Source organism: Mandrillus leucophaeus, unplaced genomic scaffold (genome assembly GCF_000951045.1).
Source record: "Mandrillus leucophaeus isolate KB7577 unplaced genomic scaffold, Mleu.le_1.0 Scaffold889, whole genome shotgun sequence".
NCBI lineage: Eukaryota > Metazoa > Chordata > Mammalia > Primates > Cercopithecidae > Mandrillus > Mandrillus leucophaeus.
Genome location: NW_012109685.1, coordinates 845,317 through 868,883, shown reverse-complemented (window position 1 = coordinate 868,883; position 23,567 = coordinate 845,317). Strand labels below are relative to the sequence as shown.

Sequence of the window (23,567 nt, the reverse complement as noted above, 5' to 3'; positions counted from 1 at the left end):
AAAACTTTGAGGTTTAATTTTTCCCAAGTTAAAAATTGAATACCAAATACATTCAATATTTATTTTCATCCATAAATAAAACATTATCTTCAAAATAAGTTATTGTGCTTTTCCTTCCTCATGTTCCACAGAACGTTTTACTAAAGTACAAGCACAATAACTGATTTTCATAGTCCAACAGCTTTGAACTGCCTCCACTCAAAAGGTAGGCTTTAGAGGCAATTGAGAAGGTAATAACGAAAACATCAGGAAATAATTGGAATTCAGGTTTTGTATAAGTAACTCTAAGTTAAAGTCGCTAGAAGTTAATTTTCATTGATTCTGCAGGGCACTTTTCTCTCTTAGTGAACTGAAATCCATTGTTAATATTCCCCACTCTTTAGTGGGCTTTTTCTTTGGTACCCCTCATAAATTCTTTAACACAGTTCACAAAATTGTGCACAATGCTCATCACATGGGGAGTTCCAGCAAGTTCAGGAGATTCTTTTCCATTGTTTCTTCACATCAGATGAATACTATGAATAAATCTGAAGTAACCTATTGACTCCTTTAGGCCTTGTAGAGGGAATAAGGTGGTGCAGTTTTCTCTCTAGCAAATGGGAAATAATGAATATAATCTCGTCTTCTACTTGGTCTCAGATATTATTTGAAATTACAATTTGTTGATTTGTCAAAGTGAATAAAACTTTGACCAAAAACATGTGCATTTCCAACTGGCCAATGAACTATACCATTTCAACAGTATGGACTTAATATCTAATCTTAAAAAATCTCAAATGTCTATTCTACTCTAAGTGGAAAACATACAGAGGGATACCCCATCTCTTTGAGACTTCTAATTATTATGTTTTTCATCTGTTTGGAAAATGAGAGAGAGGAGTTGCCTGCTTGTTTATTACTCTTAGAAAAGCAACATTTTCTTCCACATTTTTCACAGACGTTGTTGCACAGCTCAAGGTAGCAACTTGGAAGATGCTAATAGAACACATGCTAACCTTTGATGGAGTGATTTCTTGCTTGAAATGCAGGTCTTCGTATAATATTTTAGGGTAATAATTGATAAATTAGACATGAAAAATATCATCAGCCAGATATTATAGGAACAGAAAATATTCTTGGTAGCAACTGATCTGGGACTTGCAAAATGAAATATCAGAGCAGGGTAAGAACATAGCTCCAATGATCTCCGAATATCTCTGCAATAAATTTTAATTTGTGTGTTAGTTTGGCACTATATGTTAAATTGACTGTCCTACTCTTTAATATGCATTTGTCTTCTTTAATGACCATCTTGTCTTCTAAAATTATCTTACTGCCCTTTATGCATCTATAGTAACTTTTACTTTTACTACAGAATTTCAGCTTTTTCAGAGAAAGGCTGCTGAGAATGATTTTTTATTTATGGACTGAGGTTTATTTTAAAGTTTCATGTGGTCATCAAAGGTTAATGAATCCCAAGCTTATAAATTAGGCTATCTAAAAACTCACTCAACATCTCTGGACTGATTCAGTGTTGAGACTAAAAGTAGCAAAAAAAAAAAAAAAAAAGGAATACATATATACATATATTTTATGCATGTACATATAGAAAGAATTTTATGGAAAATGGGTATTTTGAGGTAAAGAAATTTATAGTATAACATTTATTATCTCCAGTCATTTAGAGGTGCCATTATCAATGGAAATTTTTTTTTACCTTGAATTTATAAACCTGTATACAAGTTAATGTTAGGGGAATAAAAAGAACTAGTACCATATACCAATATGTAGAGCCTACACATGCACACATGCCCATGTACACACACATACATACACACACACACACACACACACATACACACACACACAGGCACACACACAGCACTGCCAATGAGATTGATAAAATTTTGGAGAAAAAATATGTCAACATTCTTTAACACAAATACACACAAGATTTGGCCCAAGGACATGAGGATATGACATGAGGAATTCTAGCATGTTCAAGTAGAATTTTTAAGCATTTCTTCATATCATATCACATGAATAGACCTGAACACCATTTGGTATTGAATGGACAAAACTGGAAGAACTTGGTCCTTGATCCCACTGATGCAAAGAACCTTGATCCAGCTCACAGTCCTATAGAATGCTCATAATCAATATGCAGTAATATTTCCACGGCCATGTCATATAATATTTATAAAGTATATGAAAATGCGTATATCATAATAGTGAAAGGTAAAGGAATTGTATCATGACAAAGAATGGTATAGCAATACAGAAAGAATATTTTACTCAGTAAAGGAGACTAAATCCTGAAAGAGTGGAATCATTCAGTCTAGAACTTGATGTATCACATGGTTGTCTGATATAACAAAAAGGTATTTTAAAATAGTTTTTTCTCATTATAGAAGTGATATCAGTTCACTATTGAAAATTAGGAAAATACAAAAATCACTGAAAGATAAAATTTCTCCCTATTCCCACTACCCAGGAGGGACTTCTGGTAATAGTAATGTCATGGTCCACAACTGTATTAGTCCATTTTCACACTGCTATAAAGAACTTTCCTGAGACTGGGTAATTTATAAAGGAAAGAGGTTTAATTGACCCACAGTTCTGCATGGCTGGGGAGGCCTCAGGAAACTTACAATCATGACAGAAGGTGAAGAGGAGACAAGCACCTTCACAAGGTGGCAGGAGAGAGAGCAAAGGAGGAATTTCCAAACACTTCTAAAACCATCGGATCTCCTGAGAACTTACTCACTATTATGAGAACAGCATGGGGAAAACCACCCCCACGATCCAATCACCTCCTTCCCTCTACATATGGGGATTACAGTTTGAGATGAGATTTGGGTAGAGACACAGAGCCAAATCAGATCAACAACACCTCATCTATACATTCCAAAACCAAAGCCTCTGAAAACCCTGGAAATGTTTCCCAAGTTTGGCTTTGTTTCCCAAGCAAATTCATTTGGCAGCCGAATCTGGCCTAACTCACACAGAGCTCGTCTATCCCACTCTGTCAGAATATCGTGTTTTGCCACAGAAATATGTGTGTGTTTATTAGAGGGTACTGCTTCAAACACCACTGCAGTATTACATAATATTCAGTATGTATATCATGTTACCTGTGAAATGAAGTGATAATCCAGAATTCTAAAACACACATCTAACACTAAAGTTTCTGATAAAACTTTTATCTATTTGTCATGATAAAATAATAAAAGCCTGTATGTATCATTCCCATCTTTTAGGAAGTACATTTAAAATTGTTTAAAAATGTAGACCCTCTGCTATATAAATTTGTGACTTGTATTTTTGCATGTTTTCTAACTTTTTTAAAACATGATTTTAATAATTGCAAAATATTTCGTATTATAAATTGTATGTAATTTATTTAACAATATTCAAAACTAATTACATAAGTTAGCTAATCTTGCCAGTTCTTCCTTGATATATAAATGTATCAGCATCCTAAATCCTATCCGGTATAATTGGTGCTATTCTACAAATCTGAGGAGGGGAGGGAGGGGAAATCTATCCATTATTATGCTTAAGCCGTGAAAGGGTTCCAAATTTAAATTCACCAATGAGCCAAATTTCTCCTTGTAATAAACTGATGAGCTAAAATAAATATTATATCATAAAACATATTCCATTTTTCCCAAGCTGAATGGAGCTGTAGTGTAATCATGTGTTTCTTCAATGGCATTCTGCCAATCTGAAATTTGTATTTCCATGTTTTACCAGTACGAGATTCTTAGATACTACTGCTGACGGAATGGCTCTATAAAATAAGAAATGCTCTATGAATCACCAGATTAAGTTATGTTTGCTTCTGATTCCATGTCATGGCATTTTATCTCACCCTTCTTACTGTTTAAAACTGAGTATTTGCACATATTCTTACTTAAAACCAGAGGCTAAGCTATGAGTAGGCAAAAGCATACAGAGTGATATAATGGATGCTGGAGTCCCAGAAGTGAGGAGTACAGGCAAGGAGTGAAGGATGAAAAACTACCTGTTGGGTACAGTGTACACTACTTGGGTGATGGGTGCACTAAAATCACAGACTTCACCATTATACAATTTATCCACGTAACCGAAAATCACTTGCACCTCTAAGGAAAAAGTTATATTTTTGAAATTAGAAAATTAGAATTAAAAAAGGATATTTGCATATGACATACATTATGTTTCTCAATTAGCTAAATAAGTGTTTAATGTTCAATGGTCAAAATATTTGATTAACTAAAATGCCTTATTCCCAATGATATAACAGATTTTATGGTAGGAACTATCTTTTCCAGGGTCTTCAAGGAATTCCAGGCATTCCAGGCGCTCCAGGCCCAATGGGACGCCCTGTAAGTATTTGTTAAAATGATTGCTCTCACAGTTTACATCTGCTGGGATGATGCAAGGTGAATTAATTTTCTTCATTGCATTTTGTTCTCTGTGCCTCTATGTAGATTGTCCAGCTATTGCCTGGAAAAGTAGCCTCATCCAAGCTCTCAGATTTTCATTTAGTAATTACTTAAGGCTGCTCAGTGTCCTGGGGGCTTGCATCAGAATTCCACCAGACCAGAAAGCAGTCTGCGATTAAGCTAGTCTGTTTGAAATAGAAATTGCATATAAAAGAGCATTCTATTTTTTATTTATAATTTTTTGGCACTAACCTTTAGAAGAGATAGTCAAATGGCAGCACAAACTGAGAATTTATTTTCTAAAGGAAAAAAAAGTGGGCTAAGGATTATTGGATTTCATTTATTGTTATTCCTGTGTATAAATTAAAATCCCTCTATTTTAGTCAAGGCTTTCACTGACCCTCAAACACACCATCAAAGCCTTCGTGTCTTTCACTGTCTTGTTTTCCTAGAACAGAATCTCTTTTCCTTTATACTTGCCAAACCCAATCTCTCATTCAAACAGAGTTTAATTCTAGAGTCGCCAGATAAAATACAGTGCATGCAGTTAAATTTGAATTTCAGATAAACAAATAATTGTTTAGCATATGTTCATCCCAAATATTGTGTTTTTATTTGCTAAATCTGGCAACCCAGCACATGCTTCAGCTTCTCCACCTCATCCTTTCTTAGAGTTCCTATGCCGACAGAGTCTTTACCACACCAGTAGGAATGTAATTATATATTTTTAATGTTCTGAAATAAGGATTTTCCATAATTAAAGTTGTGTCATTTATGCTTTCACCACAGTTATATAGAACAAACCTGGCTTTAAATTGTTCACTAAAATTAAAAACGATGACAAAGAGTTGTGAAAGAAACCATGAAAATTATAGCTAACTCTGTTCCCAAAGGATTAAAATTAAATTTTATTTTTCAGTGGTAAAATGCAGATCATATAACTCAATGTGCACACTGTTAATTCTGCCGCCTTGCAGTATTGAAAATGTTGATCCCTACCAAAACTATAGCTCATTTAGGAAGGCATAATGTTATATAAATTGCCATTTAAACAGCAAGACTTTAAGTGTATCAAAAGGTTCCAATTAAGGTCATTAAATGTGGTTGACCAAGGTGAAAAAGCAACCACAAATACAAATTTTACCCTTCCAAGGGCTTATCAGCAGGATACAGCTGCTGTATCAGCCAGAAGAAATATAAGCTTCTAGGGCTTATTTAATTAGGATCAAATGACCTTCAAAATGTGTAAGTTTTAGTAACCAACTTCCAATATCCTTTGGCCATTTAATTGTTGTTTCTGTAACAAACTTAGTTTTGTGTTTTACAGGGCTTACTGGGAAGAACTGGACATCCTGGTCCTACAGGAGCAAAAGGTGAAAAGGTACAAAGGAAAAGCCTCACTTACCATCCAAACTGGGGCTTAGAGTGGGAGCATGATGAGACTCTTCACAGAGAGAGCCATAAAATCAAGCAAAGCCTGAAAGTAGAAATGATGGCAGAGAGTAGCTATTCTTGTAGTGGACTTGGAAGAACATCGGTCCAAAGGTTATTCTCAACATGGGAGATATTTTCCTAGGATAAAGGATAAATAGAACATTGGAACCATAAAACAAAAGTTCAGGCTGGATTCAGGATCCTGGGCAACCATCTATGTGGAAGGATTGGGTTGGGGAGCCTCCTGAAAGGATGCAAGTAATGTGGTGTGTACCAGGGAGTTCCAGCCACAGGGGCAGTCAGTTTTCTATGACAAAATACCATAGACAGAGTGGCTTATAAACAACAAACATTTATGCATATTTCTCTCAGTTCTGGAGTGTGGGAAGTCCAAGATCAAGGTGCTGGCAGAATCGGTATCTGACAGAGTCTGCCTTCTTGTTCATAGATGTCTCCTACTAGCTGTGTCCTCACATAGTAGAAGGGTGACCAAGCTCCCTTGGACCTCCTTTATAAGGGCACTAATCCTATTCATGAAGGCTCCACCCTCATGACCTAATCACTTCCCAAAGGCCTCACCTCCAAAAGCTCCAGACAGCGGGCTGGCTCTCAGGACCAAGATTCTAGTAATCAAAGAGCTTGCAGAGACGGTCTAGAAGTTCTGTCTCTAGACGGTCATGGGGGAAATGTACTGAAGAGCCAGGATAGCTTGTTTCCTGGGGAGATCAGTTATTGGACAGATGGGTTGCCATAGTCAGAAAGGAGGACCAGCAATAGATGAGTCTCAGACAGGACACCACAGAGTTTCACATGTTTATTCCATTTAGGATCTAAACAGGCCCTATTGCCCTAGTCCAGGCAGATCCAGCAAGTAAGTGGAATAAGCCTAGCTATTTAGATTGGGGAAATAAGAATCAAGAGTCCACATGAGCCACTCAAGCAGCTTCCACCCACTCGTCAGGACACGAGTTCCCTGACCAACGTGGAGCATAATGACATCAAGGAGCAAAGGAATCTCAACACATTTTGAAGGAAACAATGCCTTTATTCTAGATAGTCTCCGCACATTTTTTTCTGATTTTATCCCAAGGAGCTTGCCCAACTCCACCAGCCTTTTTTCTCTGTTCTCTATGGAAATTACTCAGTCACAGACTTGCCTTTGAAGTTAATGGGAATCCCACACTGAGATGAGCTTTGGGGCACAAATGAGAGTGAAGATATGACTTTTAATGGTGCCAGAGGCGGAAAAAAAGGCTTTTCAATAGGCACATATTTTTCCTTGTTTGTTGACTCATTAGAACTATAACATAATTCTTTGAAGGACACTGCCAGTTGTCAGCAGAATATGACATGTCTTAGAGAGATAGCCACCATCAAAGCAGTTTGAGCAAAGAAACTATATGCTTGTTCTTTGTTATATATTCTCAGGCAGAAGCAGTGCAAGAAGAACTTTACAGTTTATTTTTATTGATAAACATACAAACAAAAGATTTTATGATACTTTCGTTACCAAAAATTGGGAGGGTAGTGGAATGAAGTCCTTGATTACATTTGTGGGAATGGACTAAAATCCCTCAAAATTCTTGGACATTGTGAGTAGAAATTTTACTCTATCTGAATTCTTTTTTAATTAACCATGTCTTGCCATTTCCTCTGCTACAGAGGGACTTAAAAGATTTTATGAGGCTACTATTTTAAAAGAAAAGCAGAGTTATAGGAAGAACTGCTGAGAGACACCAGAGGGACTTCAATAGCTCTGCTTATTATGGACCGATAAACATCTATGGTTTGTAAAAATAAAAGTGAAATACATTTTTCAACTTTCAACTTGAATTCATTCTCACAAATTCTATTTTCAGTCTGCTTCTCCTGTAAGACTAAGACTGTTTATATTGTAGTGACCATTTGCTTTAAACAGTGCTATACCACAGTTGCTTCTGTTCAGGGAGATGTGTCTGACTAGGGTGTAAAGTCAGATATTAATGTAGGAAATGGAGATGAAGTTTCCCTTCTGCAGACACAACACAGGTTGTGATTTTTTCACTTTCATCAAATTATGTTCATGTCCCCTCTGGTTTCCAAAAGATGAAGGTGGTAGAAATGAAGCTCAAAGTTAGGGCTGACTCAGAGCCACAATCCCAGAGCCCTCTGCCTGCTTGTAGGAAAGTTCCACATTGGGAGAGTTCCCCCAGCTGCACTGGAAGTCCAGAACATAAGCTCCTGGGTTCTCTGGCTCCATCTAAAAACAAGCTTCATTTCTAGAGCTCACACTGTGAGAATCTGAATGGGTACGGGAAAAGGCCTTTACCTGTCCTGCGGTCTAGAAATGTATTTCCTTGGTAAAGGAGAGAGCCCAGCTGTTTGAGACTACAAAGCTGAAACCTCATGGCAAGTCATATTGATTTCAGAAGACGGCTCTATGATTAATTTCAGAAGATAGTTTGTAAACCTGGGGTAGAAACGTCTACGCCGCTGATATTAGTCTATATATCCCTTGCAGGGCAGCGACGGACCCCCCGGGAAACCCGGACCACCTGGACCACCTGTGAGTTGTTCTAGGCTTAAAACTTAAAATTCATATGTTTACTTAAGACTTTTATAACTCAGAGGTAAGACTACATTTAGATGTTTTCAAAGATAAAAGTGTTCTGAATTTTGTGTATAAATACAAATGATAGCCAATGTAGCTTTAAGGAGACCTGATTTGTTCCCTCTTTGGTTCAGCCTCAATGTGCAATGCTCAGATTTGCATACTGCGTGTCTCCCCATCTTGGATTTAGGAACCTGAGTTTGTGCTCCGACTCTCCAGTTCCTGCCTCGGGGCTCCTGGGAAAGTCATTTCATCTCAGTGTGCTTCATTCACAGAAAAGAGAAGGGCCAGAAAAATAGATCTTTTCCGCTGATGCGAGTTGGTAGAAAATCTAATATTATGCTATACGTGTTCATTCCCATTCATGATGTCTGAGATGCAAGGAGACTCTATTTATGTAGCTCCTAGTGAACAAAAAGTACAAGAGGCATCGATGTTTTTATTATTGTGATTGAGACAGATGCACGCCCGTCAGGGAAACGGTGGAGCGGAGAGGAGCCTGTCTCCGTAGCAAGTCTGCCCTCATGTGGTGCCACGCTCGAATCGCAGCCGAGCCGAGCTGAGATTCACGCCAAACACCCTTTCCTACCCCACGTCACTGGAATATTTTAATACACCAAGCTCACCATAGAAAGGGCAGAATTGACCGTGACTTTCTGAAGACAATGAGGATTATTATAAGTCTGTATGCAGTTGCATGCTTTGTACACGTAAATGAAGAGATTAGCACTCTATTTCCTGAACTTGTTTCCTAAATCTGTTCAGCTGTGTTACTGACCTTTTCACTTGACAAGAAAGCAGGACAGAAGGTATTTAGGGTTCAAATCCTAAAATTCACTCCTTCCCCAGTGGGCAGAACAGCAAATATAACATGAGTTCATGAAAGGGACCTATAATTTTATAATGCGCCTAAGATATCTTTGTCTTCCCTCTGAATTCTCCAAAACCATCCATCCTTCAAAACACTGATTAAATGTTTTCTTCCCTGGGAAACCTCCTTTGGAAATCTCAGATAAAAATATCCTTTGTCTGTTCAGGACGTAGCACACTAAAATATAGTGGACATTCAGTCACTGTCAGATGAATGAGTTAAATAATGAAGTAATAAATGGATGGAGCGTTTTTCTTCCATCACTAGTGTTTGGAAGATGCATGCAAATTGTCTTCACAGAACACCACTGGCCACCATCATACAGAAACAATGAAACAGTGACTTCTTCAACTCTTCAACTAATATGTGAAAACTGCAGAAAGGAAAAGACAGATTTGACTATGATTCTATACAAATGTTTAAAAGGAAAGACAAAAGATCCTAACTAAAATTTTCATATGCAAATTTTTCCTAAATGCTAAAATGTATGATTTTTTTAAACTGTAGAATAAGTTCTCCTTTAAGTGTTGGTTACTCTAGGACATGTCAATTTTTTTCAAGATGTTCTTATTCTCTTTTGTCCTAAAGTATTTTTTTTTGTAGAAACATCCACACAGCATTGTGGATAACGTCATCTCCTCATTTACCTTAATTTTCTATTTGGTATGAAGAGACTGTGGAAAAAAATTACTTTTCAGTAGCCAAATTGTTCCCTATTCACATCTTCATCAGCACTACGGCATTATAGCCTGCAGGTCAGCAGGCTGTAAACAGTTAGTCTAAATTGGCAATTCAGAAACTGAATTTTAATAAGCAAATATTTTCCTCCGAATGCATTAGTGTCTCATCTGTCAAACCTGAACATTAATCAAACCCCAACTGAAAGTGTCTATCTGCTTCAGTTGTAGCTCACACTCCCTTTTCATTTCTTTCCCTGCATTTGCTTTGGAAAAGCTAAAAATTAAAACGTTGTATTATTTTACTTAGAGTATTAAACTCCCTTTGTAAAATAGAATAGAAAAAAAGTAAAAAATAGAATAGGAATAGTATCATTTGGTAAAATGATAAAATGTAGAGATGCAAAGTACTAACTTTCAAGAATAATTCTGTATCTCACCTCTTTCCTCAGGGTATTCCATTTAATGAAGGAAATGGCATGAGCAGTTTATATAAAATTAAGGTATTTATATTATATTTGTAATTATTTAAAATCCAGTTATAGACTGCTGTAAATTCTTCTCATCTTTCTCCTTTTCTTTTCTTTTCATTTTCTTTTGAAGGGAGGTGTGAATGTTCCCAGTTACCCAGGGCCACCCGGTCCTCCTGTAAGTATAGTTGTTTATCGTCAAACACACTTTAGCTGAACGACCACAATGAAAAACAAACAATGAAAACCTCTTAAGTTCACTGAAAACTTCATGTTACAAATATAGCCCAATTTTACAGCAAAAGAAAATAAGTAAAACCAATTATAATAAAATTGAGAAAATGTAAATAGCATTTTTCATGGTGCTGTCACTTTTTTCATTGCAAATCTAAGAACTAAATCAATGTCCAAGCAATCACTTTTATGAAATTTCCATCAAGTTATATTTTTTCATCTTATTCTTCAAATTCAAACTGTAATTAAAGGAAAACTTGCTAATGTTTGTATATGTATTAAAGCAGATTGGCCAATGGTGTTTCTTATTCTGTAACTTTGCTTTGGTCATTATTTGAAAAATGACTTCCCATGTTTCTCTTACAGGGCCCAAAAGGCGATCCTGGCCCAGTGGTATGAATGTTCCCATGTTTTGTGTCATTTAGAATATTGGTCTTTGTTAAATTTTGAAAGAAAAGCATCAGGCAAAATGGTCTGCCTTCTTAGGTGTTCATCAATTAACATGGTGGTGGTGACAAGCAGGCCACAAAAGGAATGCCAGCAATGTATTCTCTATTTCTGAGATGCATTAGTTCTGATGTTGTCACTGCCCTTGAGGTTTGTCTCTTTCCATCAGTATGTTTTTAAAATCATCCTGTGATGGAGGAAGACACATATAAAGCTCTGATAAATGGGACACTTTCTTCTAATAGCCCTCTTCTGATGATTGATTCAATTTTAAGTAGATTGTGGAAGAGAAATACTCACTGGAAAGAAATCCCTTAATATATCTGCCATCTCCCCAACAAAAAAGGAAGGAACTGTTTATTTGCTTTACATGTCTTAGGCAATTATTCTACAGGAGATGTGTTTTGTCATAAACCTGCTTATTAGGAGGAATGTATCAGGAGGTTACGCTCAGCATGGAAGGAGATCATGTCCTCCCCCGCCTAAAGGATGATAATTGTTCTCAGCATCTTTCTCAACCATGGAGCCTCACTGTAAAAGTTCTGCCAAATTCAATTAGATGCCTTTTATTGCTGGGCATTTTTTCCTGTCATGTCCTTTTCAAGCATATCCTTCATGTTTCATTTGTGTATCTTTTAACCTTTGGGTATATACTTGAAACTCAAATGTACCTAACGCTGAAATAAATGTTCAAACCACTTTCCATTGCCATGTGAAAAAAATTTAAAGCCTTTTCATTATAGTACAGTTTGTTAAAACTCAATGAATAAATTTTAAATCAGCAAAGGGACAAGTCATAACAAGCAATGTTTTTATGTCTAAAAACATATTTTAAAGAGATGCATTAAAGAGCTGTTTGATTTTATTATTGGGAAATATATATTAAAAGCCAAATTGTTGTCCCCTGAAAGCATTATTTCAACTAGTTAGGATCATATTCTGTAATTCAGAGTGTCCTTTGTTTTACTATTCATGCACTCTGTCTACCCTGTCTTTACCTGAAACCAACTATATGCTTCATTCTAATTTTAATTTTCTTACATCTTGTTGATAAAAAATGTCCTCCTAGTCTTTCCCTCTCATACTCATATGCACAAAACAGCTTCTCTGAGTCATTTAAGAGTACCTAGGCTTCTCACTGACTTTTTGGGAACATTATTTGAAGTTCTTGCATTAATAACTGCAGATTAAGATAAGAACTTTTTAAGTATTATAATAAAGGATAAATTAAAATTTACTGGCATTGACAACGTGCTGGCAACAAAAATGTAGACCTATTTGAGTAGAATTTGAAGATTAGTCTTCAAATTTCTTAGCTGCAACAAAGGATAAAGAAAACTGATGGAAGCGTGTTCCTTGCGTTTAGAGATGTGAATTAAGAGAGTGAAGCACAAAAACAGAAAACTGCAATCATGAAATTAAATACACGTTTAGTGTACACATTCAGGCTTATCCTAGATAAAATTTTGAAGTTACTCTTTTGGGTTCTCTGTCAGCACCATCCTGCAACTCTCACCTTCTCCCACCATCTGTCCTGTAGGGAAAAATAATAGTTCATGCCAGAGAAATAATCCAGGAATGATAGAACTGTAGATCACAGAGCAAAAACTTGAGAAGTCTTTTTAAGGTGGGAAATTTGCTCTTCCAACATTCTTCAAATCCCATGACAATAGATCTGTCTCACTATTTCTAATCTTCTCCACAAACCTTTCTAGAGGAATATTACCCTTAATTGAATTTGTTATCTTCTAAGATGCTCCATTTCGTTCCTTTAGTATTCAGTTTATAAGTGATCTTTAATTAAATATTTAATTATTAGCTACTTTCAAGCAATTATTGATTGATTGAGCACCTTCTCTGTCTTAAGGACTGTTGAGAACATAAACAAAGAGAATCAAAGAGTGTGTTTCCTTTGTCAGCAACCTAGGGACTATTCTACAGAACTTTATGCAGAACAGAATCTGAACTTTTTTTTTTAACCAATTATGAAGTTATATATTAGGGGGCATTTTAAAAGATTTCTGAAACGTAGAAAGCATATCAATTCATATGCTCACTCATTAAGTATTCTGTAATAAGGGCAATGTTGTAAATAATAATGAAGTTATATCCTTGGTAATATTTTTGAAGCAGATTAGAATTATGTATGTGAAAATACACTTACATAGAATACAATTTGAAAGCTTCCGTTTCTTCGTGATTATGTCTAAAGCATCCAGTGTCCTAAGAAAATATTTGCAGTGAACATTAGTTTATTAACAAGAAGGCATCAAACAACTCCCCACTTTATCTCTTTTTTAACTTAAAGCCCTAGTGCAAGCTTGTCCAACCCATGGCCCGTGGGCTGCATGCAGCTCAGGAAAGCTTTGAATATGGCCCAACACAAATTTGTAAACTTTCTTAAAACGTTAGGAGATTTTTTTGTGATTACTTTAGCTCATCAGCTATCATTAGTGTTAGCGTATTTTATTGGAAGACAATTATTTTTCTTCCATTGTGGCCCAGGGAAGCCAAAATATTGAACACTCCTTCCCTAATGCTTTTTTTGTTCAAAGTTAGCAACTTCTTTCACCACAGTTTCTCCCAATGTGTTCCTTGAGGGTCTACAGGCTCCAGTTAGCCTGGGATCATACACTAGAACATGTAAAGATTTTTTAAAATAGAAAACACTAATCTACCCCCTTCCAGTGACTCATCAACTTGAGCAATAACTTTTAGTGTTATTGGAGATAATGATCCTGGGGTCAACTTCTTAAGCATTCACAATTCTTGTCCAGCTGCAGAGATTACTTAAAGATGATAAACACTGCTTTGAGTGTTCCATCTTCATCTACTCTTAAACAGTTTATTCTTATTCTCTGAAAATCTAGCAGCACCAGGTAGCTCACAAATTGGCAAACTTTATTAAAGCCCCGTCTTTCATTCTAGTTCTTATTGAAATTGGAGTTATCACTGAGCAGAGGGATTCATTCTGATTAGATTCTCAATCAGAATAAAAATGATTAATCAGAAAATATACCTCTCCGGAGAATAGCTTTCACTCTCAAACTATTTTCAAACACCAAATGCAGTAATACGTTGCTTAAAAACAGGGCATATCATTTCCTTGCTAAATTACACATCAATGTTTGGGGTGGGAAGGTTAAGCAAAAAATATCTTTGCTTTGGAAACCAATGCTTAAAAACGTTTTGATTATTGCTCCTGCATTTCTTATGTTCATATTTAACAGGGAGAGCCTGGTGCAATGGGGTTGCCAGGATTAGAAGGATTTCCAGGTGTAAAGGTAAGCACAGAAGTTAGAAATGTGTTCATTTATTCAACATTCAAAATTGTTCACTGAGCACCTAATGTGCCAAAAACTGTTTTAGGTTAGGAATATATAAAGGAACAAAACAGACAAAAATGTATGTACTCATGGGACTTACATTCTAGCAAAAGGATATAGAAACTAAAAGAATAAACATTTTAAAATTACATCTTATTGTTGGGGCTATGGAAAAAAACAAAAAGTAGATTGGGTTAAGGAGGATCAGGAGGGCTGAGGGGGTAGGAGGGCAGTATCTGAGCAAAGACCTGAAGGAGGTGAGAGGGAAAGCCAAGTCCCCTCCAGTCTGGAAGAATAATGTTCCAGGAAGAGGAAACAGCAGGTCTAAAGAGCCCGAGACGTAAGATTTCCTTACGTGTATCCAAAGAGACCGGGGAGGGAGTGAGGGGATAGTCGTAGAAGATGAGGTCAGAGCGGCGGGGGTGGAGGTGAGAAGTGGACTCCTCGTGCAGAGCAGTGCTACTCAATGTACAGCCAGTGGAGAACCAGTGCCAGTCTGCAGACCCTTTGTTATGGGTTCGGTGGCAAGGTTAGTACAGAGACCGAGAGTAAGCACCTAAAAACATGTCCATTAATTAGTCTAAAATGTCTGGCAAGCATGTGATGGTAGAATTATCTTTGTTCATGATATATTAGAAAATAAATAAGAGATTGCTCTTTTACCGCAAGAAGTTTGAGACACACTAATAAAAAGGCTTAACAGTCATTGCAAGGCCTTTATCTTTCACTCTGTGTAAAATGCAGTCATCAGTGATTTCTGAGTAGTGGCATGAGGGAACTTGCAGCCAGAGGGTGTGCAAGAGTACAAGTAGGGAAGCCAGTTAAAAGATATCCAGTAATCCAGGTGCCAGTTGATGTTGGCTCAGATCAGAGAAGAAACAGTGGAGACAGTGAGAATGCCTCAATATGGATATATTTTGAAGGTAGCACTGATGGGATTTTCAGATTGATTGGATTATTACAGAATGAAGAGGAGTCAAAGAGGACCCTCAGTTTTATGACCTGAGCAGTTTGCAAAATAGGGCGGACATCGTCTGAAATGAGGACAGCTATGAACAAGGCCTATTTTGAAGGGGTGGAATTATCAGGAGTTTAATTTTGTGCATGAGACCAAATTTGGAGATATCCGTTAGACAGCAAAGTGAAGGTATTGAGTAGGCAGTATGATATAAAAGTATGGAGTGTGGAAAAGAAGTCTAAGTGGAGATATAAATTTGGCTGTTCTAAGCATAGAGATGCTGTCATAAAGCCGGAAGACTAGATAAGATTACCAAGGGAATGACAATAGAGTTTTTAGAAAGAGAAAAGAGTCAAGAATTGAGCCCCAAGGCCCTCCAGTACTAGGAGATCAAGAAGAAAAGGAGGAAGGAGCAAGGAAGACTAAGAAGTAACCAGGGAGGTAGGAGAAAAACTTGGTATCCTATAATCCAAGAGAGAATAATGAATCAAGGGCAAAGGAGTGATCACCTGTCTCAAATACTGCAGATAGGTCAAGTAGAATGGGGATGGGGCCAGGTAGAAAGGTCAAGTATTGAACATTGGATTTAGCAATGTAGAGGTCATGGATGACCTTGACCAGAGAAATTATTATTTCACTATATTGTAGGAGCAACTGTGGCTTGAATGGATTTAAGAGAGAACAAGGAAAGAAAATAGAGACAGCAAGTCAGTATAAATAATGCTCACAGAGTTTTGCTACAAAGGATAGCAAATAAATAGCCCAGAGGCTACTAGAGGAAGTAGGGTCAAGGTTTTATCAGATAGATTTTGAAGATAATAGAAATATCAGACTGCTTATATGCTAGAGGAATGACTCAGTAGAGGGGAAGATGGGGATGATGATGCTGGAGAGAGAGGAGAGAGTGCTGGACCAATGTCTTTAAGTAGCCTAGAGGGGAGGGGACCTAGTGCACTTATGGAGGGTTTGGCTTCAGAAAGAATAGTTTATCTACAGTGAAAGGGGAGAAAGCAGAGTATGGGGGCAGAGGCTGATAGGTGGGAAGATGTATTGGATGGAGTCTACAAAAGTTGTTTTCTGATTGCTTAAATTTTCTCAGATAAAGAGGAAGCAAGGCCGTTATCCGAGAGCAAAGTAGGGAAAGAGGTTGGGGATTTAGGGATAAGGTCCTCTAGGAAAGAGAGAGGGTTCAGGGACCACAGAAGTGTGATTACTGCTCAGCCCTAAGGACCCTCTTGAGGTTCATGGCCATGAACAGAAGTGAGACCTGTCAACAAGACTATGTGTGCTGGCAGGGCACAGTGGCTCACGCCTATAAACCCAGCACTCTGGGAGGCCGAGGCGGGCAGATCACCCGAAGTCAGGAGTTCAAGACCAGCCTGGCCAACATGGTGAAACCCCATCTCTACCAAAAATTAGCCAAGCATGGTGGCAGGCACCTGTAATCCTGGCTACTCAGGAGGCTGAGGCAGGAGAATTGCTTGAACCCAGGAGGCAGAGGTTGCAGTGAGCCAAGATCGTGCCATTGCACTCCAGCCTGGGCAACAGAGTGAGACTCCACCTCAAAAAAAAAAAAAAACAGGACTACATGTGCTTTTCCAGCCATGTTCAGACATTCAGGTAAAGACACAGAATAGGAGGGGAGTTGGATTTAAACAATGTTCTGCTTTTGACAGGTGAGTACTGGAAGGAAGAATGGGACAAGACCCTTATTGGCTTATTGGCATGCACAAGGGATTGATTATAACAAGTAACCATGGAATTTTAACTAGGCAAAAAAGAGGGAGAGGCCATCCAGGGAGTGAAAGATAACAAATGTGTACCGTCAATGGATTAGGGTTTAGGGGTTCAAGGTACTCAAAGAGTGAGTTAGAATGATGTGGAATGGTGGTCCAAAGTTGGAACGCATGAAATTGAGATTATGGATGGGCAAAAAATATTTTTATTGACAAAGTGCCAGGTGTAACTATGAAAATAAGAGGCAAGTTCTTTCAAGGATAGTGGTTAAGGAATGAGAGGCGTGAGGCATGCAACTATTTCATTGAATGAAAAGTTCTAATATATTAATTTTAAAAATGAAAATTTCGTAATTCAAAAGGAACAGAGGGAAATTGATGTGTATTACCCGTTTATGTCCTTTACCCAATTTTTCTATTAGTTATGTTTTTCTTTTTGAGGATGGTTATGCTTCATATCTTAAAGGCATTACTTCTATCTTATGTGTTGGAGTTTTCGTCCTAGTTGGTCTTTGCCTTTCATTTTTATGTTGAATCTTATTGTAAATATAACCTTAATGTAGTCAAATCTAACACTATTTTTCTTTATGATTTCTTGTTTTGCTTTTATGCACAAAATGACTTTTACTTTTATTTTCAACCAAGATCAGAGTGTCACTAATATATTCTTTGAACTCTTTTATAGTTTATATTATTTTATTTTTATATAAATCTATGTGGAATTCATATGGGATATAATATAAAGAGAAGAATCAAACTTTTTTCAAAGAAATTATCCAATTATTAGAACTATGTGTTAAATAAAATCCTGTTATAAATGCTAGTCTGTTTTTGATATTTCTGTTATGGTATATTGATATGCTACTTAATCTTATGCCAATATTCCATTATAGCTTTATTTATTATATGTTTAAATGTTGATATTACTAGTATCTCTTTATTATTCTTTTTTTAATTTTTTTTATCCTCTCAAGTTATTATCCCGAGTAAACTTTAGTATCATTTGATCAAACTGCAATTTTGTAAGAATTGCATTACATTTATAAATTAGTTTAGTTAGCAATGACACCTTTACAACATTGTCTTGCTCTCCAAGAACAAAGCATATCTCTTCATTAAATCAAGCCTTTTATGTCCCTGAGTAAAGTTATGAAGTTTTTTAAATTCAGTTTCTGCCCAGTGAAATTGCCATTTTATTATCCCATATATATAGTCGTTAGTATTTTTAGCATTGTCAGCTTTATCTAAAATATCACATCAGCTCTTAAAAGGAGTTCAGTCACTCTGTTGTTCAGAGCAATTCAAAGGATCTTCTAATTGGCCAAATGAGAACTACAAATCATTAGCTGTAGATCATTTTATTCTAACTCTACATCCAATGAGACAAGGATAGGAAAAACTTGTTGGAAGACACTCAAAGTGCTTAATCTTTTAAGTAAGAGTAATTATCTTTTGAACATGTGGAATAAAAATATTGACTGATTTTAGCTATAAGTATGTAAAGGGACATTAAAATAAGTCACAGAAATGATAACATCTATGCTTGCTTTCATTAAAACTATTATTTACTTTAGTTTTATGGAAAATAAAAAAGCTGTAACAAGTTCAGCTGGCAATTAGCCACTCAGTTTGCTATTTTTCCATCTACACACTAGCTTCACCCCAGCTAATATCAGTAACACTTATCAGATCCGAAGGAAAGCTTTACCAAATCCAAATTATTATTTGAGAATTAATTTCATAACTAAAGACTTCATTGATGTCATTAAAGTAGTAATATTTTTAAATCCCAACAGGGAGATCGAGGCCCAGCAGGTCCCCCAGGAATAGCAGGGATGTCGGTGAGTTCAGATTATTTCACATAATTTTCACAGGTAAACGGTTCTATCTCCATGATACACCTGTGGCCAGGGATCGAGACGGGCAGGCGAGCATACCATAACTCCCATGGCATTAGGTTCCTAACAATTCTAGTTTCATAAATAATGCCACCTGTATTTTCCACCTCCAGAATCCTCTATTTCTTAATTTTTTTTGTTTGTTTTTTGTCCTCTTTTATTTTCTTCCCAAGCCACTTTCATGGAGGGGAGAGGAAACCCAGTTACTATACATTAATTTATGAGCACAGCTTTGGAGAGTTTATTGTGTTTCTCTATTCTTGTCATATTTCAAGGTTTCTCAGTCTTCAAAAGACAGAGTTCTTATCCTCAGGCATGTACTTCAAGTTCCTTGTATTAAGTTGCAATCTGCCTGAGTTATTCCTTAGCCCGGTGTTATTAGCAGAGCTTTATTGCTGCTAATGTTTCCTCGTAAACTAGCCCTTCAATCCTCTCAATCATTTTTGTTGCTCTCTAGTGTCAAACGTTTTAATCTCATCAAGGTCTTTTCAAATGAATAGGAAGTGCTCCAGGAAAGGCTGAAATTATTTCTCTGAACCCTAGAGATCATTCTGATCTTCATTCATGATGCTTTAATTAAAATTTTGTGGTCATGCTTTATGAATAAGAGGCCATTTATCCTCTTGCTAGGTGCCCCTGCAGGGCAGGTCCAGGATAACATTACAGGAAAGTCAATGGAAACCATGGGCTTGTATCACAAGAAAATAAGAAGATAAGATAAGGGCCCTAAAATCACCACCTACAGTCACCCACTGAGATCTGCTGACACCCAACACCACCCAAAGCCCGGCTCATCACCCACTGCCATCCCACAAAGTACTCAGAGCCACTTTGCTTCACTCCATTAACTTCTAAGTCTAACAACACAAAATAGAGCCTCATCCATCATCTGCATCCTTTGTAGATGATGACATTCCCTTACTTAGGCATTATAGATCAAGTCAAATATGTGTATGACTGTAAAAGTAGCATGAAAATATCTTCTTTGAAAAGTCCTTCCAAATTTTTTATAAAAGGAACTATTCTTGAAAGTTGACTACACACTTAATTCTATTCCCTCACCACTGCCCCACTCACAGCCATTCCCAGCAACATATTTGGAAATCAGTTTCTGGAAGTGTCCTTAGAGAACCCTTACAACCTGTTCCTCTTATACTCACATCCTGTGATTTGAATTTTTGTTTCCTTGTGACAAAATAAAGCTTAATTTTTTCATTGTATTCACCCAGGTGTGTCTACAAATTACATTTTGCTATTACCCTAAATTAAGCTTATCTTCTAGGAAAAAATACTGGCCACCATTGAAAGTATTTAAAAGACGTGCAACAGTGGCAACAGGCAATTCAAATGAGAAATTCCAAATATGTTTTTCAAAGAGGCAGCATTATTGAGATAAGAGGCTAGCCTGCCTCTTAGTTGGATGTCTAAGATCTGATATATTTACTTAAAAAGCAGTTTTCATATGTCATAATTAAAAACATAAACTGACTAGGCACAGTGGACTCACACATGTAATCCCAGCAGTCTGGGAGGCCAAGCTGGGCAGAACACTTGAGCCCAGGAGTTAGAGACCAACCTGGGCAACATGCAAAACTCTGTCTCTGCAAAAAGTGCAGAAATTAGCTGGGCACCTTTAATCCCACTGCTTGGAGGCTGAGGTGGGAGGATCACTTGAGCATGGGAGGCAAAGATTGCAGTGAGCTAAGATCGTGTCACTGCACTCCAGCCTGGGCAAAAGAGCAAGACCCTATCTCAAAAAATAATATAAAATAAAAGCATTGACTGACAATTACATAAATAGGAAAGGGTAAAAATTTTACATGCTACAAATACGTTCAGTTAAAGATGCATATTTGATTTTTATAGCTGGCCCTTCTGTGACTCAGAAGATAAAATCGTTAAAAGAATCTAGAAATAGACTATGGTGATGGCTAGATGACAGTGTGAATGTACTTAGTGCCACTTAAGTGTACACTTAAAAATGGTTTAGAGGGTAAACTTTAGGTTATGTATATTTTACCATGATAAAAAATTGTTTTGAAAAATGGTGATTGTTCTAGTTGAAGCAAGGCTGGGGCCTGCCCACGCAGACACACTGGTCACTCAGCTGATTACCAAGGAGACCCAATCCTGCTCTTCTAGAACAGACCAGTCTATCCCTTTCCAGTATTTTCAGGGTTAATCAGGGATTTCCCCTAGAGCTTCTTTCTTTGCCTTTCTTTGAGGATGGCATGTGGGTTTGCAGGAGGAAGTGCCTGTGAGTGCTGGTGGTGGGGTGGTGGGGCTTCCGGTCAGCACGTTCTCCCCTGGATGCTCTGAGTTCTCCGCTGGTCCTACCTGACCTTAGGGATGACTTCCATCAATGTCCCTGATCTCTTCGTCTCAGATCCCAATGCCCAAGCCCTCCATACCCACCATGTCCCACAGTAAGAATCTTCAGGACATTGGCCTTCTCAGCTCTAACACATCTTCCCACTCAGGCCCCCAACAACTTCAGCACACACAAGCTATGGGGACCCAGGGATGCTCTCTCTAACTCTCTGTCTGCCTAGCTTTGCCACTCAGCACTGTATCTGTACCTATGGAGGGATCTTCTTCCAGAATTCTAAGCAGCAAGTCGGAAAAAGCCCATTTCTTTTCATATTTCTCCAAAACCTACTTGGCTTTCTCACGTCTCAGCCCCACACCTACATCCCACGTCGTCTGTCTTTCCCAGCCACATTAGGTCCAAGGGACAGGAGGTGGTTCCTTCTCAGAGGCAACCCCACAAGCCTCGCCTGCACACTTGGGCCTTGTGTGCTTTCAGTCTCCACTGGACCATCTGCCCCTCTCATCCCTTCCTGTGGTCTGTCTGCTCCAGGATCAGTCGTCCAAGCCACGGTGTAGTGACACAAACTAATCTGTTTCTTTTCCTGCGAACAAAACATGGCTTTTCAAATCAAATATGATTTTTTCAGGTTGTCTTACTATGAACTTAAAAACTCTCTTGTGAAACTCAAAGCCTAGAAAAAAACTTCTTTGATGTTTTGTGCGCATTTCCCCACTCCCAAAGCAAAGAGGAACTGCCAGGAAAATAAGCACAAGAGGGATTTCCAATAGTGATGATACTTTGGGCTAATATTTTCAAAAGTATTCTCTTCTCCTACTCTCCACCATCCACACAAATATGTATTCAAAGAACTGCACCCCAGTCTGAAACTTACAGCCTGTGGAGTTGACTGTATGTTCCCCAGACTCTGTCCCCTTAGAAATGCCACTTTATTTATTTATTTATTGAGATGGAGTCTCACTCTGTCACCCAGGCTGGAGTGCAATGGCATGATCTCAGTTCACTGCAACCTCCGCCTCCCAGGTTCAAGTGATTCTCCTGCCTCAGGCTCCCGAGTAGCTGGGATTACAGACATGAGCCCCCATGCCTGGGTAATTTTTGTAATATTTTTAGTAGAGACAGGGTTTCACCATGTTGACCAGGCTAGTCTCGAACTCCTGACCTCAAGTGATCCACTCACCTCGGCATCCCAAAGTGCTGGGATTCCAGACGTGAGCCACCACACCTGGCTAGAAATGCCACTGGAGAGCATCATCCTTGGGAGCACTTTAAACTCAATTGGGGTTGGGGGAAGAGAAGCGTATGGTGTCGTTCAGCAATTTGGCTCCTAACATTTCTCTTCAATTGCCTTGCCAGGGGAAACCTGGAGCACCAGGGCCTCCAGGAGTTCCAGGGGAACCGGTGAGTTGGCAGTTGCTTTCATGACAGTTGTACTTGTGTTGTACTTGCATGCAGTTTTAAAACATTTCTTGGCAATTAATTTTTGTCTGTGGATGTGTTTATAGGGTGAGAGAGGACCTGTTGGAGATATAGGTTTCCCTGGACCAGAAGGACCCTCAGGAAAGCCAGTAAGTACTTCTTACTATTTGAAATATGCTACTTAGAGAAATGCTCTAACATTATCTCCTCATCTACCACCTCAGAAATTCTGAGATTTGAATAAGCAGTTTCCAAGAACTAAGAAGATTGTGCAGATGGATTTTTGATGGCATGGGCGGAAGTTCTCACTGAGTTCCCTAGATCTGTGTGTGGTATCTTTATGTCTTAAACAGTGTTGAAAACGGTGAGAGTTTTAAGTGTCAGGAAATCTGACTCATTATTTTTTAAGCCTAATGTTTTCAACAGAGTTAAAGAAAATATAATGGCCTGTCACGTCCTAAAGTATAAAGAAAGCAAAGACTTATAGATATAATACCTGTATGTTAAGCCAAATCCTAAAGTAGAAGTTATTTTCTCAAATTTCCTCCTTTGTATATAGGCCTTGTTTTCTTACACTTTCCTAAATCACTACTGGTGAATGTCTCATCCCCTTGTGTCCTAAAAGAGCTCTTGGTTACTGATCTGTGGTGTTGATGTGACATTGTAATAATCATTCTGACTAATTCAGTCCCACATAAATTCATCTAGTCACTGCTGTTTGCTGAGAATGTGTGGGCCCTTAGCGAGGGGATCTTTTTTTTTTTTTTTT

At 37.7% G+C, this 23,567-nt stretch overlaps 1 protein-coding gene across 1 annotated transcript in view; it reads left to right on the top strand.

The window, feature by feature from the left end:
* The window catches only part of COL19A1 (collagen, type XIX, alpha 1), a 350,354-nt gene that overhangs the window by 297,211 nt on the left and 29,576 nt on the right, over window positions 1–23,567 (top strand). Inside the window, exons 35-44 of the mRNA XM_011969393.1 lie at window positions 4,296–4,349; window positions 5,737–5,790; window positions 8,344–8,388; window positions 10,434–10,484; window positions 10,585–10,629; window positions 11,052–11,078; window positions 14,363–14,416; window positions 18,949–18,993; window positions 22,736–22,780; window positions 22,885–22,947. Coding sequence (XP_011824783.1) covers window positions 4,296–4,349; window positions 5,737–5,790; window positions 8,344–8,388; window positions 10,434–10,484; window positions 10,585–10,629; window positions 11,052–11,078; window positions 14,363–14,416; window positions 18,949–18,993; window positions 22,736–22,780; window positions 22,885–22,947 — 483 coding nt within the window. The remainder of the gene's footprint in view (window positions 1–4,295; window positions 4,350–5,736; window positions 5,791–8,343; window positions 8,389–10,433; window positions 10,485–10,584; window positions 10,630–11,051; window positions 11,079–14,362; window positions 14,417–18,948; window positions 18,994–22,735; window positions 22,781–22,884; window positions 22,948–23,567) is intronic.